Here is a 23,643-nt window from a genome sequence, read left to right as displayed (position 1 = left end):
GAAAATCAAGAGGCATTCAACCCAAAACACAAATGTTAAATATATTTTGTGTGTCTTCAAGACCTACAGCTATATAAAACAAAGCTTATACTGTCCAGGAATTCTCAGTGGTGTTTGTAGCAGGGAGCTGTGGGAGCAGGAGGGTTTGTGTGGCTTTCTATATCTGAATATCCTGGGGAGTTTCCTCAGATTACTCAGTAGACTGGGATGGGGCATGGTGTGTGTGTGTGCGTGCAGCAGGGGGGTGGGGGTTGTGCTATGCATTTCTTAGCGTTTCTTAAGCATCTCCATGTGGCATCTATAATTTCATTTCCCCTAAATTGATTTAGTTTGTTTTCCAGTGAAGTTTTGGCTACTGAATGATATTAGTGCTTGATCACTATGGGAACAGAAAAAAGGGCAAAAGCCAAAGTGGTATTAGTATGCCAGAGCAACCACTTCAAGGATCATGTATGGCTTCTGTTTCTTCAGAACAGTAGTGTGGATTTGAGCCTTGCTCTGGATTGATGATCTCCTTCCTGCCTGTGTGGCTGCCTATCCACCCACACGCCTCTCTCACCACCTTTTGAGGGGAAGAGAAGAGGAAGGGTAGCTGGGCTAACTAAAAAACTTCTATAAAATTTCCTTCATAGCTCAAAGGCCTTAGTAAAGGTCATTCTAATGAAGACTTGTATATTCTGTATGATACTTCACTTCACTTGGTAGATTTCTACCAGTTTGTATTTTCACAAAGGCATGATTTACAAACTCCTTACAAATTAAAAACTACAAGGGAAGTCTGTGATTGATGTAAAGAGTATCTGTGAAGGTTTAGACACATTCAGGGTGAGTGTGTACTTTCAGTAGAAACCCACTTCTTGTTTCTAAAATCAACATAAAATTTTCACTCATACTTACATCAACATTCACAGTGTGGTAATCTGAATTGGTGGGTAACCAGGTGTGACTAGCTTCAGAAAAACCAGCATTTGAACTGTTGTCCCACTGCATTGGTGACTTTGAGAGGAGGGTATTCTATATCAAAAGACCAGAAAGGGAAAACAGTGGTTTGGTTATTAAAAGAAATGTACTTTGGTCCTGATTTACTTCATAATTATTTAATTCCCTATAGTTCTTAGCTAGTGTCTGTACTCATTAGCATTTGTGATGAAAAGGCCTTAACAATAGGTACATAAACCAGTTCCACACTTTTAACTGGAAAGTACCTAATAGCATTTTGAGTTTGAATAGTCAATACTAATTTAACATTTTGAGTTTGAATAGACAATACAAATTGAACTTTAATACATGCTTGAAATCTTTGCTGCTTTTTCCTAAAAATCAGTAATAGAGGATTTCAAAGTGTGCTATTACCAATATACATGACTTCTATGGTACAGTGATGGTGAATTTAAGAACACTGCCATGTACAAGTGAGTGTGAATTCTATTCTGCTCATTTATTCAGCCTGGTTACTGCTCATGAGTGCACACACACAAATGTAGGAGCTAATAGAAAAAAAAAGCTTCACCTTAATCAAATATTAGGGAAATTGGATCTCATACAATTGAAGGCTAACCAGGCAAATTAAAGTTGCAAGACAGTCATCTACACAGCAACACAATTCTGAAATCTATAGCTACAAAATAAAAAATGCTTGACTTTGAGGCTGTGCACTGCACATGATAACAGAAAAGAAAGGGTCTTTGTGCTATGGTCACCCAAGACCAAACAGGACAAATGAGAACTAAAGAAATAAGTGTTCCTAACTCCACATTTCAAGTAGAGGGAAATGAATAATATTCTAAACTAAACCACTGGTTCTCCAATTTTAGTGTGCCTCTCAACACAGTATTCCCGGCAAATAAATAAATTAATTAATTAATTTTAATGTGCCTGTCAGGTAGAAAACATCTTTAAAATGCCCTACCCAAGAAATTTAGTTGTGTGGCTCCAAAAGCATTTTTAAAATAAGCTCTCAAACCACCAAGAAAGCTGAGAATTCCTACTAACAGTAAGAAAGAAAAGCAAAGTAACCATGATTTTCAACAATGGAATAGAGAGATAGTAAGTTCTCTGATTTGGCAAAAAATAAAAAATGAATACTTGGTTTTATAGCTGTGATGAATAGTCAAGTTGTATTCAACTTACAGTATCATAGCTTTCATTGAGATTTATGGCTACAATATTTCCCATTCCAATTTCTTCTCCATAGTAAGTTATAGGAGTTCCAGGCAGTGTGAAAAGAAGCATGTTCATCACGTTGACATACTCATTCCCCAAACGAGAAGTCAGCCGGGAACTGTCTGGTCCACCAATCTGAAAGGCAGATATTTTTAAGAACACAGCTCTATAACACAGTTTTCTGAAAGATTTACCCTATTTCACAGAAAGTTCACCAGGTAACAAAACAAAGTAGATGTGGTACCTTGTTACTAGCAAGCCTGAACTTGAGTCCTAGGCCTGCTATTTGCCGTGTAACTGACCAATTTATTATCTTGGCCACTGATGAGCAAGAAAAGAGTGGTAAGAATTTACAATGATATTGCAAATAAAACTCAGAGGGTACATACATAGTCATATTTTCTCATATCTGGATAAGAGAATATTGACAGGAAAGGAAACAAAACTGTTGCAGAGAGCAAGACAATGGAACAAGGTGAAAGGACAGGCATGAGAGACTTCTGATGTGTCCTCTTTTAAAAAATTGTTTTGACTTATGAACTATTCAGACAAAATTTTTAAAGTAAATCAACTTTTGGAAAAAATTTACATAGTCCAAGATGAAATGTTATAAAGTGTTTTCTATTTGTAAATATATTTCCATGTTAAATGTTCTAGCCCTTATTTAAATAAGAGTTTAAGAATTTATTTAAATCACCTGACAACTCTCCATAACCCACAACTCAAACCCTCACGTGCATAGGCTGAGCATGGCACTTTACTTTTTAAAAAGTACTTTCACACCTATATTTCCCTCCTTCACACAACAGTGCAAGTACTATCTCCATTTTACAAATGAGGAAACAAGCTCTGAGAAATTGCATCATTTATTCAAGTAGTAGTATGAGACAGAACTAGCGTTTGAACTTGAGTCTTAGGATAAGACTTAATTGCTACAATTCAAGAAATAGGAGGTTGCTTTTTTTTTTTTTAACTTCCTAGGATGTATGAAAATGATCTTTATAATTATGTTTTTATAGACCATTGTGAAGTATTTTTCGATATTTATGGCCAGAAAATTAGGTCAATTTTTGCCTCCATCTTTTTATTCTTTTCTCTATCATGAGATCTTTTGACAAGAAACCCTTTGATTTCTCAAGCCTTCTGGACATAGAGCACAACAAACACTGGGAAAGGAAGAATGTGATTTCCAGAATTGTCATACTACTTAAAATGTCCAGTTTTTAACAACAACAACAAATATACAAAACAGGGAAAGAAAACAGGAAAATATGGCTCTTATAATGGTGGGGGGAGTCAATAGCAAATGTTGCTTAGGAAGACCAAACATTGTACTTAGTAGACAAAGACTTTAAACCAGCTAATATTTTGATATTCAAAGAAAAGAGCTGTGCCTAAAGAATTTAAAGTATATGAACAGTTATCAAATAGATAATAAAGAGAAATTATGAAAAAATAAAAATTTTAGAGTTAAGTACAATAGCTAAAGTGAGATATTTACTAGAGGGACTTGACAAATTTGAACTAGCAAAGGAATCAGAAAACTTGAAGACAGGTCAATTGAGAGTATCTGGCCTGAGAACCAGAAAGTAAAAATAGAGAAGAATGAGGCCAGGTACTGTGGCTGCCACCTGTAATCCCAGTGCTTTGGGATGCCAAGGCAGGAGGATTGCTTGAGCCCAGGAGTTCTAGACCAGCCTGGGCAACATGGTGAGACCCCATGTCTACAAAAAATTAAAAATTTAGCCAGGCATGGTGACATGCACCTGTAGTCTCAGCTACTCAAGAAGCTGAGATGGGAAAATTGTTTGAGTACAGGACGTCAGGGTTGCAGTGAGCCATGTTTACACCACTGCACTCCAGCCTGGGCGACAGAGCAAAACCCTATCTCAGAAAAAAGAGCAAACTCTCAGAAACCTGTGGGATACTATCATGCATACCAGCATATGCAAAGTGGGAGTCTCAAAAGGAGAGAAGGGAGAGAAATGGTCAGAAACAATATTTGAAAAAATAGCCAACAACTTCCCAAATTTGATTTTTTAAAAAATTGTGTATCTAAGAACCTCAGTGAACTCCAAGTAGGACAAAATTTTTAAAAACCCACACTTAGACACTATCAGTCAAACGGTTGAAAGACACAATCTTTAAAGGAGCAAAGAAAATTGGTACATCACATGTAAGGAATCTCAATAAGATTAGCAACTGACTTAACAGAAACCATAGAGGCCAGAGGGCAATGGGATGATATATTCGAACTGATGAAAGAAAGAAATGTAAACCAAGATTTCTATATCCAGCAAAACTGTTATTCAGTAATGAGAAAATGAGATACCACTTCATATGTACTATGATGAGCATAATTTTTAAAAACAAGACAGAAAAGTGTCAGGGAGGATGAAAAGAAATTGGAACCTTCATGCATTGCTGATGGGAATGTAAAATGGAGAAGTCACTATGGAAAAGTTTGGTAGTTCCTCAAAATCAGAGAAGTATTATATGATCCAAGGCTGGGCACAGTGGTTCACATCTGTAATCCTAACACTTTGAGAGGCCAAGGTGGGAGGATCACTTGAGCTCAGGAGTTCAAGACCAGCCTGGACAACATGGCGAAACCCCATCTCCACAAAAAATACAAAAATTAGCCAGAGATGGTGGCATGCACCTATAGTCCCAGCTACTTGGTGGGAGCTGAGGCAGGAGGATTGCTTGAGCCCAGGAAGTCAAGGCTGCCGTGAGCTATGTTCACACCATTGTATTCCAGCCTGGGTGACAAAGTGAGACCCTGCCTCCAAAAAAAAAGGCTGGGTGCGGTGGCTTATGCCTGTAATCCCAGCACTTTGGGAGGCCAAGGCAGCAAATCACTTGAGGCCAGGAGTTCCAGACCAGCCTGGCCAACATGTCAAAACCCCATTTCTACTAAAAATACAAAAATTAGCCAGTCATGGTGGCACACGCCTGTAATCTGAGCTACACAGGAGGCTGAGGCATAAGAATTACTTGAACCCAGAGGTGGAGTTTGCAGTGAGCCAAGATCATACCACTGCACTCCAACCTGGGTGATAGTGAGACTCTATCTCAAAAAACAAAACAAAAACAAGAAAGAAGTATTATGTGATCCAGCAATTCCACTCCATGGTATAGATCCAAAAGAATTGAAATCTGGGGCTTAAACAGATACTTGTACACCATTGGTTTGTAACATTATTCTAGTAGCCAAAAGAAGGCAAAACCACAAATGTCACCAACAGATGAATAGAAAACATGTGTTACATAGGTACCATGGAATGTTATTCAGTCATAAGGAGTAAGATGTGATACATGCTATTGTGTGTATGAAGGGAACTTGGAAACATTAAGCTAAGTGAAATGAGGCAGACACAAAAGGACAAATATTGTTATGATTCCACTTATATGAGGTACCTAGAATAAGCAAATTTATAGAGGCTGAAAATAGAATGGAGGATATCGGGTTAGTGGTGGGAGTGAGGAATTAATGTTTAGTGGGTACAGATTTTCTGTTTGGGATGGTGATGGTTGTACAACATTTTGAATGTATTTAATGCATTGAATTACACACTTTTGAATGTTTAAAATTATGTTTTATGCATATTTTGCCATAATTTTAAAACAACAAATTCCTCAGGAGGCCGGGCACAGTGGCTCACACCTGTAATCCCAGCACTTTGGGAGGCCGAGGTGGGCGGATCATGAGGTCAGGAGACTGAGACCATCCTGGCTAACATGATGAAACCCCGTCTCTACTAAAAATACAAAAAGTTAGCGGGGCGTGGTTGCGGGTACCTGTAGTCCCAGCTACTCAGGAGGCTGAGACAGGAGAATGGCGTGAACCCGGGAGACGGAGCTTGCAGTGAGCCAGGATCACGCCACTGCACTCCAGCCTGGGCGACAGAGCAAGACTGCCTCAAAAAAATAATAATAATTCCTCAGGAATTCACAATAAACTATTAGAAATGAAAAACAAGTTCAGCAATGTTGTAGGATACAAGATCAATATACACAAATCTATTGTATTTCTTTTTTTTTTTTTTTTTTTTGAGACGGAGTCTCGCTCTGTCGCCCGGGCTGGAGTGCAGTGGCCGGATCTCAGCTCACTGCAAGCTCCGCCTCCCGGGTTCACGCCATTCTCCTGCCTCAGCCTCCCAAGTAACTGGGACTACAGGCGCCCGCCATCTCACCCGGCTAGTTTTTTGTATTTTTTAGTAGAGACGGGGTTTCACCGTGTTCGCCAGGATGGTCTCGATCTCCTGACCTCGTGATCCACCCGTCTCGGCCTCCCAAAGTGCTGGGATTACAGGCTTGAGCCACCGCGCCCGGCCAAATCTATTGTACTTCTATACACTAATAATGAAGAATCCAAAAATGAAATTAAGAAAACAATTCAGTTTACAATAATATCAAAAGAACAAAATACTTACGAATAAATTGAACAAAAGGTGTAAGACTTATACAATGAAAAATACAAAACATCATCGAAAGACCTAAATAAGATACATCTGTGTTGATGGATTAGAAGACTTAATATTGTTAAGATGGCATGACTGCCAAAAATGATAAACAGATTCAATGCAATCCCTATCAAAATCCCAGTTGGCTTTTTAAATCCCAGTTGGCTATTCTAAAATTTATATGGAAATCCTAAAATTTACATGGAAATATAAGGTACCCAGAACAGCTAAAACAATCTTGAAAAATAACAAAGTTGGAGGACCCATACTTGTCTATGTTAAAACTTACTAAGCTACACCAATCAACTCAGGGTGTTCAGGCATAGAAACAGACATATAGATGAGCAGAACTGAGGTCTGGAAATCTAATCAACTGATTTTGTTTTTTTGTTTTGTTTTATATATATATGTGTGTGTGTGTGTGTGTGTGTGTGTGTATATATATATATATATTTTTTTTTTTTTTTTTTTTTTTTGAGACTGAGTCTCGCTCTGCCGCCCAGGCTGGAGTGCAGTGGCGCCATCTCGGCTCACTGCAAGCTCCGCCTCCCGGGTTCACGCCATTCTCCTGCCTCAGCCTCAGTAGCTGCCACTACAGGCGCCCGCCACCGCGCCCGGCTAATTTTTTATATTTTTAGTAGAGACAGGGTTTCACTGTGTTAGCCAAGATGGTCTCGATCTCCTGACCTCGTGATCCACCCGCCTCAGCCTCCCAAAATGCTGGGATTACAGGCGTGAGCCACCGCGCGCGGCCTTGTTTTATATTTAGAGACGGGTTCTCCCTCTGTCACCCAGGTTGGAGTTCAGTAGTGTGATGATCATGGCTCACTGCAACCTTGAACTCCTGGGCTCAACTCCCACCTCAGCCTCCCAAAGTGCTGGGATTTCAGGTGTGAGCCACCATGCCCAGCCTACAATCAGTTGAGTTTTCAACAAAGATTCCATGATAATCCAATGAAGGAAAGAATAGCCTTTTTAGCATGTGGTGCTGGGATAGATGGACAAGGCAATGGTTTCTAATATAACACTAAAAGTATGAGTAACAACAACAAAACAATTGGACTTCATAAAAATTAAAAACTTTTATGCTTTTTGAGGGACGCTATCAAGAAAGTGTCATGAAAGCCCACAGAATGGGAGAAAATACTTGCAAATCACCTATCCAGTATATATCAGGAATTCTTACAACTAAACAGTAAAAAGACAACCAAATGTAATTATAGGCAAATAATTTGGATAGACATTTCTCCAAATAGGACATACAAATGTCCAATAAGCACATGAAAATACCCTCAAAATTAGCCATCAAGGAAATGCAAAAAAAAAAATTACAATGAGATAACAACTTGACACTCAGCAGGAAGGCCATCATCACAAGGCTTGATGAGATGTAGAAAAATCGGAACCCTCGCAACATTGCTGGTGGGAATGTAAAATTGTGTAGCTACTTTGGAAAACAGTTTGGCAGTTCCTCAAATAGTTAAATGTAGACTTACCATATGCCCAGTGGAACAGTTCCACTCCCGGATATATACCAGAGAGAACTGAAAACATGCTTTTATAAAAACTTGTACACAAATGTCCATAGCATCACTATTCATAAGAGTCCAAAAGTGAAAACAAATGTATGTCAATTCATGAATGGATAAACAAAATGTGCTTTATGGAAGTTATTATTCAGCCATAAAAAGGAACGATGTACTGATACGTACTGCAACACGTTAAGTGAAAGAAGCTAGACACAAAAGGCCCATATTGTATAACTTCATTTACATGAAATGCCCTGAGTAGGCAAATCCATAGACACGGAAGGTAGGTGAGTGGTTGCCAGAGACTGAGGACAGAGAGGGAGGGGCCATGCGGAGTGATTACTAATGGGATATGTGGTTTCTTTTGGGGGTGATGAAAATGCTCTGGAATGAGATGTTGGTGATAGTTGCATAATTCTGTGAATATACCAAAAATCCACTTAATTATATACTTTAAAAACGGTACATTTTGGCTGGGCTCGGTAGCTTACACCTGTAATCCCAGCATTTGGAAGGCCGAGATGGGTGGATCACCTGAGGTCAGGAGTTTGAGACCAGCCTGGTCAACATGATGAAACCCTGTGTCTCTACTAAAAATACAAAAAAATAGCTGGGCATGGTGGCATGCACCTGTAACCCCGGCTACTCTGGAGGCTGAGGCAGGAGAATTACTTGAACCCAGGAGGCAGAGGCTGCAGTGAGCCGGGATCGCACCACTGCACTCCAGCCTGGGTAACAAGAGCAAAACTCCATCTCAGAAAAAAAAAAAAAAAATGGTAATTTTTATGGTATGTGAATTGTATCTCAACAAAGTTGTTATTTTAAAATTGTAGTATAGTTTTAATACTTAAATTAAAGCTTTTACCATGGCTAAATGTGAGCCTCTTTCCCCTCACCGGACGGAGAAAGGCTCTGGCAATGGAAACACACATTCCTGCCAATTAAAGCATCAGAAAAGATTGAAATAAGCTTAATCATGGTTCACAGATTCTGCCAGTGTTTTTCTGCCTAGGCTGCATTTTCTCCTTTATCCTTTCAGGTTTTCATCAGGCTGTGTAAGATAGCTGGCAGGATCTGTGCATAAAGTATCAAAATCATACCACTTTTCAGGGCTCAGATCAAACCTACAAGTTTTGTGGGGGTACCACAGAAGATACTGACTAGTGTAAGGCAACTCGCTATACAAGAGCAACTCTCTGTGTATATGAGAGAAGGCACACCTTTGGTAAATCGCTGAACTGCATAAGAATAACAACACCAGCAACAAACAAACCCTGAGCCTGAGCACGTCAGTGTGAGGTGGGCACCGTATTAGGATGCTGGGAACCTGCCTCTGCCCTTAACCAGTGCACAGTCTAGTGGGGAAAGCAGACATCATGGAAGTGTGTGGACTTTAAGGAAAGGGAATGAAGGGGTGCTACAGTATACAGTAGGTAGACCTGACACCTCATTTGGGGGCTCCAGAAGGCTTCCTGTGTTGACACTTACCTGAGACCTAAAGGATGAGACCACAGAAACAGCCTAAGGTGGTAGAGATACAGAGAGATGGAAGATTATCGAGACTAAAAAGGTGTTTTAGAATTTACATTTATAATATATTAAAGAAAGGAAGGGCGAGGAGTGGTGGCTCATGCCTGTAATCCCAGCACTTTGGGAGGCTGAGATGGGTGGATCACGAGGTCAGGAGTTCAAGACCAGCCTGAGCAACATGGTGAAACCGTCTCTACTAAAAATAAAAAAATTAGCTGTGCATGGTAGTGTGCACCTGTAATCCCAGCTACTCAGGAGGCTGAGGCAGGAAAATTGCTTGAACCTGGGAGGCGGAGCTTGCAGTGAGTCAAGATCCCGCCACTGCACTCCAACCTGGGCAACAGAGGGAGACTCCGTCTCAAAAAAAAAAAAAAAAAAGAAAGAAAGAAAGGAGGGTTGTCTTTTATATGAGAGAAAGAAACTTCCATTTTGTTTCAACCACTGTTACCGTGGGACTTTGAAGCAGCAGGGCTTACATCTGTAATACTACAAACATCTTACAGAGGGGCCTAATGTTGATCTCTAACTCAAACCCAAAGACAGAAAGATCAGATCAGGAAAAGCAACCCGGACAGGTGTGGAAGTGACAATATTGGTTTGTTACCCCAGCTATGTATCACTGTATCTTTTGTTCTTTACTGAAGTAATATATTGCCAGTCTTGAAAAATGTTAGTGCCGGGCATGGTGGCTCATGCCTGTATTCCCAGCACTTTGGGAGACCAAGGTGGGCAGATCACCTGAGGTCAGGAGTTTAAGACGAGCCTGGCCAACATGGTAAAACCCCACCTCTACTAAAAATACAAAAACAAAAATAATTAGCCAGGCATGGTGGCATGCGCCTGTAGTCCCAGCTACTCAGGAGGGTGAAGTGGGAGGACTGCTTGAGGCTCAGAGGTTGAGGCTGCAGTGAGCCATGATTGCACCATTGCACTCCAGCCTGGGTGCAGAGTGAGACCCTGTCTCAAAAAAAAACAAAAATTGTTCTGAAGAGTCTAATGCGGAAGGGGGAGAAATTCTTCCTCTGAGAATCTCTGTAATTTAAATGCTTTTTGCAGTGCATTCTACCCCACAAATTGGTGTTTTGTCACAGTTTTATGTTGCCCTGAATTGCACTGTACCTCTTTCCACACCTGAAATCCTCTTTCTTCCCATTGACATCATAAACTCTGGGATATGTGGGGAGAAATTATTTTTTGATATCCAGCCCCAAAAAGCCTAGCAGTGTTCTGAGCATAGACAAGCACTCCTTCAATATCCATTCCATTCAGTGGGCAGTGTCTCTCCCTTAACAAAAAGAACCTGGCAGAGGCTGGGACAGGCCTGGCCACTGAACAATCATGAAATAAGACAGAGGTGATGGTCACTTAGAGACAAAGGTCCATTGTATTTTAGAGGTAACTAGACAGCAAAGGCAACAGCAGCACATTATGTACTGTGCTGGCATGAGGACTTACCATCCAATTAGGCCATTTTCCTTCTGGCATGTTTTCCATCCAGGATGTGATAACCTCATACACACTGTTCCCAGAAACAGTGTCTAGCATGGTGAGGTAATTATTGAAGGGAAAGTCGGCTTCTTGGATAAATGGCAATCCATAGTACATCACGGTTCTGTCAATAGTTTCTGCATAGGCTTCAGTCCCCATGAACCTGTAAGAGTTGACAAGGTTCGGTGTCATCAGGGCCTATCAGAAGACTGGGAAGGCACTCCACAGCTGCTTATCTTGCATGTACAAGATGTAGGGGCTGAATGCACACCATTAACCATATAGGACTAGCACCTTCTAGAAAGCATAATCAAGCTGTCACCAAATGTTAGACTGGATTAAGAAAATGTGGCACATATACACCATGGAATACTATGCAGCCATAAAAAAGGATAAGTTCATGTCCTTTGCAGGGACATGGATGAAGCTGGAAACCATCATTCTGAGCAAACTATCACAAGGACAGAAAATAAAATGCTGCATGTTCTCACTCATAGGTGGGAGTTGAATAACGAGAACACATGGACGCAGGGCGGGGAATATCACACACCGAGGCCTGTCAGTGGGTGGGGGGGGCTAAGGGAAGGATAGCATTAGGAGAAATACCTAATGTAAATGACAAGTTGATGGATGCAGGAAACCAACATGGCACATGTATACCTCTGTAACAAACCTGCACGTTGTGCACATGTATCCTAGAACTTAAATAATAAAAAATGCAAGGCAGAAAAATCCCCCCCGCTCAAAAAATGAAACACATTTGACTGCCAGGCATGGTGGCTCACGCCTGTAATCCCAACACTTTGGGAGGCCGAGGCAGGTGGATCACTTGAGGTCAGGAGTTTGAGACAAGCCTGGCCAACATGAAGAAACCTTGTCTCTACCAAAAATACAAAAATTAGGTGTGGTGTGGTGGTATGCGCCTGTAATCCCAGCTACTCGGAAGGCTGAGGCAGGAGAATCACTTGAATTTGGGGGGTGAAGGTTGCAGTGAGCCAAGGTCGTGCCACCACACTCCAGCCTGGGCAACAGAATGAGACTCCGTCTTAAAAAAAAAAAGAAAAGAAAAGAAAAATTTGGATCTCAAGTCTATATTGGTTTTTTGAGACAGAGTTTCACTCTCATTGCCCAGACTAGAGTGCAATGCCGTGATCTCGACTCACTGCAACCTCCACCTCCCCCTGGGTTCCAGCGATTCTCCTGCCTCAGCCTCCCGAATAGCTGGGATTACAGGCGCCCGCCACCAAGCCCAGCTAATTTTTTTGTGTTTTTAGTAGACACGGGCTTTCACCATGTTGGCCAGGCTGATCTCAAACTCCTGACCTCAGATCATCCGCCTGCCTCAGCCTCCCAAAGTGCTGCAATTATAGGCATGAGCCACCACGCCCAGTCTGTTCTTTTCTTTCTAAACATAGAAAATCCTAGGAGAAATAATCTCCTAGAATCAAAAATCAGTAACATCCTGACACTAAAACTCATTGACATCCATGAAGACTTTCTTTAGCAATTCTCATCACTCCATTTAGAATCTGAAGTTTATGTCTGCAAATAAGGTGAGGTATTTTCTCCAAAAGAACTTCCCCTTGTATTTGAGTCCCTATAAAGTCTTTCCTTATTATTGGTGTGCACTCTCAATTGCTGAAAGCAAAACACTGTTAGATGAAGACCCATTCACCTGAAATGCTGGCTTTAGCTATGTGAGGCAGCATATTTATGGATAAGTACATGGTCTCTGGAGCCCAACTGCTTCAGTTCAAATCCCATAGTTGCCACTCCTACCTGTGGACATTACCTGCATGCTCAGAGCCTCAGTTTCCTTATCTATAAAATGGAGACAGTAATCGGAGTACCTACTTTAAGGAGATGAATTTAATTTAATTCCTATTGATTCTGTTGGGTGATCTATATAAACTTAATGATGGGTAATTTTATTGAGTATTTATTATGATCCAGGCACTACTTTAAGTACTTTATATACATTATCTAATTTAATCTCACAACGGCCTTATAGAGGTTACTGCTATCACTTTTTTATTGATGAGAAAACTTGAGACTTATGTTAATTAACTGGCCCTAGATCACACAGCTACAGAGCAGGACTCCTTCAGGCCTACCTGATTCCAAAGCTGTGGTCCTGGTACTTTAGCTGAAACATATGGATTCATACTGTACAAGGAAACTACATATCCAATAACAACGATAAAAATAATACTATAGAGAAGGAGCTGGTATTTTTTTTTTCTTGAGATGGAGTCTTGCTCTGTTGCCCAGGCTGGAATACAATGGCATGATCTCAGCTCACTGCAACCTCTACCTCCCGTGTTCAAGCAATTCTCCTGCCTCAGCCTCCCGAGTAGCTGGGATTACAGGCATGCGCCACCATGGCTGGCTAATTACTGTAGTTTTAGTAGAGGAATGTTGCCCAGGCTGGTCTCAAACACCGTCAGGTGATCCGCCAGCCTCGACCCCCTCCAGTGCTGGGATTACAGGCATACACCACTGCACCCAGCTGGAGCTGGTTCTGTTTATTTATTTATTTTTTTTATTTTTTATTTTTTTGAGATGGAGTCTCGGTCTGTTGCCCAGGCTGGAGTGCAGTGGCACAATCTTGACTCACTGCAACCTCTGCCTCCCGGGTTCAAGTGATTTTCCTGCCTCAGCCTCCCAAGTAGCTGGTATTATAGGCGCCCATCACCAGGCCCAGCTAATTTTTGTATTTTTAGTAGAGACAGGGTTTCACCACGTTGGCCAGGATGGTCTCGAACTCCTGACCTCATGATCCGCCTGCCTTGACCTCCCACAGTGCTGGGTTTACAGGCATGAGCCACTGTGCCCAGCCTGGAGCTGGTTTTTAAAAAAGAAAAAAACAATGGTTCATGGTTAACATTTAGCTAATATAATCTCTTTTTAATTAACCTAATTTTCACAAAACTCCTGTGAAGTAGTAGTGTGATCGATCTGCATCATTTAACAAAAGAGGAAACTGAAAGTCAGCAAAGTAAGCAAACAGGAAAGGAATATGGCAGGCCCTGGTATAACCAAACTGTAATCAATTATAATTATGCAGGCTTGTTACATTATTACTTGAACCTCCAAATACACTTGGTTGTGAGGGATACACTGCAGATCACACACTAAGCCTGGGAAGAATGAGAGCATGTGCCGTGGTCACCTGTATCTGCCGGGCTCCGTGCTATATTGGTCCATGGTCTGCCGGAAGCTGCGGACGATGTCATGCATTCCCACCTGCGTGGTGGTGAAGTCATGGTACAGCTCCGAGTATTGTGTGACCGTGTCCTTTGAAAACCAGGACGACATGGTTATCATTTCATACATCGCATGCCCACAGCTGGCTCTATGTGAATGTAGACAACCTCTTCAAAGGGCTCAAGCCAAGCGAGACACACACTCAAACATGGTTTTGTGGATGGAGAAGAATACTTCATTTGATGCTCAAGTTGTTAACTTTATAAATCTACTAAGCAATAGTTCTCTAATAAACTGTCACCCATTTTAGCAAATAAATTTTACCAAGCAAAACATTGATTACAAAGTCCTCCTCAACATGTAATTGTCAAAATGTTTCAGACACTTTTAAAGACAAAGAAAATGATCTTAGTGGTTATAGAGCTCATTATTATACTTTATCTGCTCACAAAAATATTAACATCATGCACTTAAATTTGTTTCTTTGCCACCACTATCCTTTCTCCTTACTGTTACACTTTTCTCAGGGTTTCAGTAAACTTTTCCTGATTTCTATATCTTTGTAGGATTTCTAAGTCAATGTCTCATTTTTATATCTTTCTGGGATGACAATAATCTCCTAGAATCAAAACAAAAGATAACATCTCATACAAGCCAAGGCCTCCTCACTTGAACTTATGTCAGATGACAAAATTGCAGGAGTAAATGTCCTCTATTTTGTGGCCCTTGGTAGAGGCCACACTGTCCATGTCTTCAGAACCCTTGTCACTGAAGGACGCCAAAGGATCCCTCGCTCTGGAGGGAACCAGTGGAAAAAAAACACCTCGTGCATATGCATTTGAAACTCTTGCGCATTTCCTAAAGAAATGAATCGAGGTGCTTGCTAGACACAGGACAAAACTCATCTTTGTAATTGGTATCTCAGGCTGAGAAAGAAAACACTCATGATGACATTTTCAGAAAAGGCAAAAGAAAAACGTTTAAAATAAAACTTTACCGGGATTTGGGTCTTATTTACTTGGATCTCATCTCTCAGATGCTTTGCTTCTAGGAGAAATTTAACAGCATCAAAGCTAAAACCATCAACACCCTTTGTGAGCCAGAACCGTAAAATTTCCTAAAGATGAAGAAGCAAAATGCTTGGTTACATTAACTACACTTTATTATCACAATGTTTCATAAAAGTTTTGACTGTTAATGACTTGGCATCATAAAATAGATATCTACATATAGAACAAGCACAGTATTCACGTATTCACATAGCCTATTTTTTATGTATTTAGCATAACTGCCTTACTATAATGTACTCTCAAGTAACTGCATTTAGTGACTCCCACACCTCCTTCATATTGGAATTCAGAATTACAATTAGTTACATTTGTAATGGATGTTATGAGGATGTTTCCAAAGCTTAGAGAATCCACTAGAAATGAAAGAATGAAACCATAATAAAAGATAGGACTCAGGATAAACTGGGAAAGTTTCTTATCTCCCTCATGCCCAACTCCTTAAGTGTCACTGCAAACTTAAAAGAAAATAACACATTGTTCAATAGTTAAATATTTCACTCCTTACTAGGAAGGGGAATGAGAGGTGAAGTCCTTAGGTATTAAAGGATCTCCTGCTAAGAGTAATATGGAAGGAACACAAAACAAAATAGAATCAACCATCAACCGAGTAAACAACTAAGAGTAGTGATGATCCTGTGGTAAAACTCAGATACAAGTGTTGTCTCGAAGACACTCAGATAATAAAAGATGAAATAGGCCAGGTGCGGTGGCTCACACCTGTAATCCCAGCGCTCTGGGAGGCTGAGGCAGGCGGATCACCTGAGGTCAGGAGTTTGAGACCAGGCTGGCCAACATGATGAAACACCATCTCTACTACAAATACAAAAATTAGCCAGGCGTGGTGGCGGATGCCCGTAATCCCAGCTACTCGGGAGGCTGAGGCAGGGGAATCACTTGAACCCGGGAGGCAGAAGTTGTGGTGAGCCGAGATCGGGCCATTGCACTCCAGCCTGAACAACAAGGGCAAAACTCCTTCTTAAAAAAGATGAAACGTACATTATTCCACTGGCTTTAATTTCACAGAAAATTGATCCCAAGCAAAAATAGTTAAACCTGAAAATCCAGGTTCTCATACATTGCATTTTATTCTATGGTGACAGAATTTCTTCCTAAGGTATGTGCTGGAAATCCAATTATTGTATGAATGCCCCTGGCTCTCTCTCCTCTCCTGCCCTACTCTCCCAACACACCTTGCTAGAGAGAAGGTAGTCATTGCCTGCTCAGCCTCTCCCATGCCTCACCTGCTTCTGAGCACATCACCGTGGCCTGCCTGGTTCCCAGGCATTTTTAATGCTGAAGCCAAAGATTAGAGAGATGAAGACTGGTGCAAATAAGTGGTTAGGTCGGGTGCGGTGGCTCATGCCTATGATCCCAGCACTTTGGGAGGCTGAGGTGAGTGGATCACTTGAGGCCAGGAGTTTGAGACCAGCCTGGCCAACATGGTAAAACCCCGTCTCTACTAAAAACACAAAAATGAGTCTGGCGTGGAGGCATGCACCTGTAGTCCCAGCTACTCGGGAGGCTGAACATGAGAATTGCTTGAACCTGAAAGTCGGAGGTTGCAGTGAGCCGAGATCATGCCACTGCACTCCAGCCTGGGTGGCAGAAGGAGATCCTGTTTCAAAAAAAAAAAAAGGGCAGTGGCGGAGGTAGGGGGTGGACAGTGTGGCCAGAGGAGCGTAAGTGAGTAGAAGAAGGTAAAGAGAACTAGCTCATCATGCTCAGCTTTGTAGCTAACAGGAAAGATCTGGGATTTGTGTGAGGGTGATGGGAAATCTCTGGAGGGATTTTTAAGCAGAAAAGCCTGTGGGCTGACTTACATTTTTTAAAGATCTGATGTGTGAAGAATCAACTGTATAGTATGGCATTTCCTCAAAAGGTTAAACATCAAGTTACCATAAGACCCAGCAATTTCACACATAGGTATATACCCAAGAGAAATGAAAACTTATGTCCACGCAAAAACTTGTTCACAAATATTCATAGCAGCATTATTCATCATAACCAGAAAGTGGAAGCCACCCCAATGGTCTGTCCATATGATGAATATTTGGCCTTGGAAAGCAGCGATGTGCTGACACATGCTACAACATGGATGAACCTTGAAAAGATTTTTCTAGCCAGGTGTGATGGCTCACACCTGTAATCTCAGCAATTTAGGAGGCTAAGGTGGGAGGATTGCTTGAGCCCAGGAGTTCTAGACCAGCTGGGCAACATGACAAAACCCTGTCTCTACAAAAAATGAAAAATTAGCTGGGTGTGGTGGTACACATCTGTAGGCCTCTGACACAGCACCTGGTACTTAGTGAACCAATTGTAGCGTGAAAGAATGACGTATTGAGCCTGAATAACCAAACATTACAGAAGTACAGCATGTTCCCTGGCTTCAGGTCTACAGAATCGTTGGGGACATGTGGGACAAGGGATGGTCACCTAATAATGCAGGTCCTCATGAGCGGAGATACCTCTGCCTACAGGGCTGCAAGAGCTTCAAGACATTTCAAAATAATGTGGGTGGGCACAACAGGAGAAGGAAGAGCTAGAGCTTGAACTTGACCTAGATGACCTGGTAGGATTTCAACGGAGGGTGGGAATGGGACAACATGAGCCAAGCATGGAGGCAGAGGCTGGCCTGGCCTGTACTGGGACAGGTGGGAAGACCAGGTGACCTTGAAAAGCAGAGGGCCTGAGCCTCAGCTACCCGCCTCAACCACCCAGCCAGCCCCTCCCAGCAAGGCCTGCTCTAGCACCTGCTCACAAGCTCTGCAAAGGAACAGTGGCTCTCCCTACTTTTCTCCTGGCTCATCTCTTGTTGTATGGAAGGTTTCACAGGAATGTATATATCACTTTAGAGCAGAACCATCAGTAAAGTACTAGAGTTAAACAACCAATTTTCATCTGTGGAGGGGAACAGAGCCACAGATCCCAAATGACAACTATCCTACAGTTCACTCGTGTATTAGAGTTTGTTCTCATGCTGCTAATAGAGACATACCTAAGACTGGGTAATTTGTAAAGTAAAGCTGTTTAATTGACTCACAGTTTCACAGGGCTGGGGAGGCCTCACAATCATGGCAGAAGGCGAAGGAGGAGCAAAGTCACATCTTACATGACAGCAGGCAGGAGAGTTTGTGCAGGAGAACTCCCATTTATAAAACCATCAGAACTCACTATCACGAGAACAGGACGGAGGAAACCACACCCATGATTCAATTATCTCCACCTGCTCCCTCCCATGACACCTGGGGATTATGAGAATTCCAATTCAAGATGAGACTCGGGTGAGGACACAGCCAAACCATATCAACTTGTTTTGACTTGAAGCATTTCTTCTAGCTGCATGTGAATGTGGAGGTTTCGTCAAGGGTCTCAACAGCTAAATGCAAGGGTTAATACTGCTCACGTCAATTCACTTTAAGCTGAGATTTTGAACAGTGAAGCTCGAATCAATTTTTTATACCTAAGAGCAGGTTCTGGGGCGAATAACTCTTATCATGGGCACAGGTGACCCAAATAACCTCCAGTAATCTCTACCCAGTGGAATTTTTCTCTGGGGCATAAAAAGCAAATTTGTTCTTACTAGTGCCTTTCTCTTTTACCAAATTCATCCATTCAGTAAATATTTGAGCTCCTACTATATACCAGGCACTTAGGCAAGCCCTGGAACTACAACCACAAGCAAAATACAACAGACACAGCCCTAGGTCTCCCGGATTATTTTAGAATTCCAGCTAGACAAATAGCAACACAAAAATATTTAAATCACAGCTGAGATAAAGAAGAGAAACATGGTAATACAAGAGGGTAAAACAGCAATTCGCCCTGGGGAGGGTTTGCAACTGGCAAGCAGGAAGTGGCAGCCATTCATCAGAGAATGGGCTAGAGAAGTCTTGGGGCAAAGCAAGGCACCTCATTTCTAGAACAGATTTTCAGTGGCTTCAGGAGTGACCTTATTATGAAGCTAACCAAACTTAAGCTTCAAGACCTCTCATTTTCACCCATCTAACTCCCCTTCTTTGCTCATTCTAAATAAATGCCAACTTTTCTGTACTTAATTTTGTGCTCTATTTTAAAAGGCCCTAAATTACTATGAGCTTCAGACCCCACGCAACCCGGGTCCACCCCCAGGTGGTGCTGTTCTTTTAAAGTGTGAACATTGGTTGGGGCAGAGCACGAACAACTGAAGGCATCCAAGCAGCCTCTGACAAAAATGTGGGAAAACATGAAGCACCATTCTGTGTAAACATCAAGCTTTTGGGCACTGATTTCCTAAAATAAAGCCAGTCCTTTTCTTTACAGAGTCCAGATCTCAGCATTGTGAAATATTGACCTGACATTAAACATGAGAAACTTGTACCCCACAGATGGTTTATGGTCCTGGCATAATCGAAAATATTATAATTGTTTAATGAGACAAAACAGTAAAAGCTTGATGGACATTTTCTGAAAGTCATTTTAAATGCTGATAATTCAGATTATCACCAAGATAATCCAAAGTTTGCTCTTGAAAAATATTTGCTTCATGCTATTTATTCTCTCAACCAGGAGAGAAAAGAGAGCTTCAGATTTTAATTGTTAACCCTGTTTACTCCAGTGAAGGTCTCCCAGGGTTCCAGATGCAAAAATGGGCACAGAGCCTGAGTCGGCCAGGTCTAGTGACCCACATAGGTGCCGTGGACTCTGGGAACTGGACTGTACACTACGTCCTTGACTCCTGTCTGACTCCCATGACATCACACACTCCTGATTTTTCCGCTGGGAACCTTTTAACTCTTCTCTTTAAATAACTCACTGCTCTGAGTGAAAAGAAAGCAAGTCAACATTAAGGAAGCAAGTTAACATATCCAAATGCACCGAACCTCAAGCCAAGTCTTTCCTTTTCAGATGGCTGACATTTGGGGGCCCGTTTACCTTAAAAGCCATGTTTGGGAAAAGCCCTGTCTACTCTTACATGTGATGATAGAGAAGACATCCTCTTTGGCCAGGCATGGTGGCTCATGCCTGTAATCCTAGCACTTTCAGAGACCGAGGTGGGAGCATCACTTGAGCTCAAGAGTTCAAGACCAGCCTGGGCAACGAAGTGAGACCCTGTCTCTACTTAAAAACAAAACAAAACAAAACAAAAAAAACAAACAGAAGACATCCTCTTGAAAATGTCCTCAATCCCAGGTTGTCCATCTCAAGAAGGAATGAGAAAGGGTATTTCAGAGTACAGGGGAAACTATTCCTCTACTTAGAGACAAGAGAAAGAAAACTGACCCTACTCATGTTCAGAAACCTTGGAAAAATTCTTTGCTAACTCCTCCAGAAGCAGGAAGTAGAGGAAAGATCAAGGACTTCAGAATCTGACCCTCTGGGTACAACCCAGCTCTCTTGCTGTCCAGCTGCATGACACAGGGCATCTGCAAGACCGGCTAAGGCTCAGTGTCTCCATCAATAACACAGTATGGAGGGTTTCTGTATGGAGTAAATAAGGTATTGCTGCCAGAGTCAATTGACTTTTCAGTCTTCTTTTTTTTTTTGAGATGGAGTCTCACTGTCACCCAGGCTGGAGTACAGTGGTGTGATCTCAGCTCGGCAAACTTTGCCTCCCGGGTTCAAGCAATTCTCCTGCCTCAGCCTCCTGAGTAGCTGGGATTACAGGTGCCTGTCACTACGTCTGGCTAATTTTTATATTTTTAGTAGAGACAGAGTTTCACCATCTTGCCCAGGCTCGTCTCGAACTCCTGACCTCAAGTAATCCACCCACCTCGGCCTCCCAAAGTGCTGAGAGTACAGGCATGAGCCACCATGCCTGGACCCCTTTCAGTCTTTATGTTACCCAGTCTCTCTGCATCATTTGGCACTGTTGACCAATCTCGTCTTGTAGAAACACTCAGATACCTTAGCTCTGTGACACCCTGCCCCTTGCTTTGCCTCCCTTCTCTGTCTCTTCTGCCGTTCTTTGATGTCAGTGCTCCTTGGGGCTCGATCTGACACCCTCTGGACATTTCACTTCACAATAGTATTTATTTACTTACCAATTTACTGACTATTTAACAAGTACTGTATACAGTAAAAAACACGGCATCCTAAGTGCTTTACAAAGGTTAAACCATTTAATCTTCACGTAACCCCATTAGGTACATACCATTATTGGTCCCCCTTTACCAATGAGGAAACTGCGGCTCAGGAAGATGATGTGCCTTTGACAAGGTCATGGTTGGTAAGTGGTGGCAGCAGAATTGCAACTGTAGGGCGCTCTGACTTATTTGCTAGGCTGGCTTCCTTTGTTTTTTCTTTTAATGGGAAGCTCTACCAACACCTGGCCCTCATTCGCATGTGAGCAATTTGCTTCAGCTAAGTTGCAGTTGACCCTCTTGCTCACCTTACCCAGCCTACTTCTCTCACCAAACACCTGCCTGAGCTCTGTAGACATCAGCCATGTTAACAAGTCCCAAAGTTTTACCTCTAGACCAGACTTTTCCCTGAGCTCCGTGTCCTCATATCTTTTTTTTTCCCCCCAAGACAATGTCTTGCTCTGTCGCCCAGGCTGGAGTGCAGTGGCATGATCTCGGCTCACTGCAACCTCTGCCTCATGGGTTCAAGCGATTCTCCTGCCTCAGCCTCCCGAGTAGCTGGGATTACAGGAGCCCACCACCATGCCCAACTAATTTTTGTATTTTTAGTAGAGATGGGGTTTCACCATGTTGGCCAGGTTGGTCTTGAACTCCTGACCACGTGGTCCACCCACCTCAGCCTCCCAAAGTGCTGGGATTGCAGGTGTGAGCCACCGTGCCCAGCCCCATGTCCTTATATCTCACCGTCCACTGAACACTTGGATGTCTCACAGGCAGCTCCAACTCTCCATACCGAAGATACTTCCCTCTCTCTTCCTGTGTCTCTTGTCCCAGAAAATGGTCCTGTCACCCACCCCATACTCAAATCTGAAACCTGGGATTCACACGGGACTCCTCTCAGAGTTCTGATGATTTCTCAGGACCTCTATGCCTCCATCACTGGCCTAAAGCCACCAGAGTTTCTTTCCCGATTACTGCACCATCCTCCTCCCTGGCCCCAAAGCCTCAAAACCTGCCCTACTCAAACCCCTTCTCCAAAACCAGACTGATTTCTCAAAATGAAAAAACAACAACAACAAAAACATGTTCATACCTGAGACCTTTTAAACCCATATCCTTACCAGGGCATTCAGTGGTGCTCCTGACCTGGACCCTGGTGACCTCTCTAGTCTCATCGGGTCACTCCCTGCTCTATATATCACATCCCAGTGATATTGGACAACTCCCAGCACCTCTAATGTGTTATAATCCATGCTTTCCTCTGCTGGAAACACTCCCACCCATGCCTCTTCACTTGGCTCATGCCTGTTCCTCAGGTATTTCACCTCCTCTGCAAAATGTGTCCAGGTCAGACGCTTGCCCTGTGTATGCCTACCTCCTACTGTCATGACCGCTTGGCACATTTTATTGTAATTGCCTGTTTAATTGTCCACCTCCCAGTCCAGAATATAAGCCCCAGGATGGCCACAAGAGGTATCTATCTTACCAGCCCCTACACCCTTAGCACGTGGTCAAGACACACAATACCTATTGTTAAATGAGTGAATTATTATAATAATGTGCCTGGCATAGAGGAGGTGCAATAAATGGCACAAGTATTATTATCAAGCATAGAGCTAGATAATCAAGCAGGTAGTGAGTGAATTGTGTTTTGAATTGAGCTGCTGCCTCCAGCAGTATCATGCTTAGTAGGGAAAGAACAGAGCCTACACCTATGCTCTGGGTTCCTTCTTCAGCTGGGTCTCCCTAGCAGTCCCTACCCTGGGGCTCAGCATTCCCATATAGCAGGTCTAGGATCACTCCAAACCCCAGACATGAGGCCAGGCCATCTGGAGTCTCTTCCTTGCCATGCTGCTAACCTGCTGGGTTACTTCACCTCTCTGTGCCTCAGTTTCCTCATTTGTCAAATAAGAAATGTGGAGGACCAGTAAAAACCAAAGTGATTGGAAAAGTATAAAATAGTATACAAATATACAGCCCTGATACCTCAGAGAAGGTTTTCTGACTTCTTCAGGTAAAGCACTCAAGCCCTAAGAGGTTCAGAGCAGAGCCAAGTCCCCTGATGGCCAGTGCAAAGGGGAGGAGAAAGAGACGGAGAGCAGAGGGTGCTCTCCACTGTAATTTCCCCACA

The 23,643-nt window shown here is 42.4% G+C and overlaps 1 protein-coding gene across 1 annotated transcript in view; it reads right to left on the bottom strand.

Moving 5' to 3' along the window:
- Nucleotides 1–23,643, bottom strand: part of SLC3A1 (solute carrier family 3 member 1) — a 47,647-nt gene that overhangs the window by 7,989 nt on the left and 16,015 nt on the right. Inside the window, exons 5-9 of the mRNA XM_003908584.4 lie at nucleotides 15,381–15,500; nucleotides 14,349–14,473; nucleotides 11,144–11,339; nucleotides 2,131–2,298; nucleotides 898–1,014 (exon numbers count right to left, since the gene is read on the bottom strand). Of these exons, the coding sequence (XP_003908633.1) occupies nucleotides 898–1,014; nucleotides 2,131–2,298; nucleotides 11,144–11,339; nucleotides 14,349–14,473; nucleotides 15,381–15,500 (726 nt within the window). The remainder of the gene's footprint in view (nucleotides 1–897; nucleotides 1,015–2,130; nucleotides 2,299–11,143; nucleotides 11,340–14,348; nucleotides 14,474–15,380; nucleotides 15,501–23,643) is intronic.

The sequence above is a fragment of the Papio anubis genome, chromosome 14 (assembly GCF_008728515.1).
Source record: "Papio anubis isolate 15944 chromosome 14, Panubis1.0, whole genome shotgun sequence".
NCBI lineage: Eukaryota > Metazoa > Chordata > Mammalia > Primates > Cercopithecidae > Papio > Papio anubis.
This window is presented reverse-complemented; position numbering and strand designations above follow the sequence as displayed.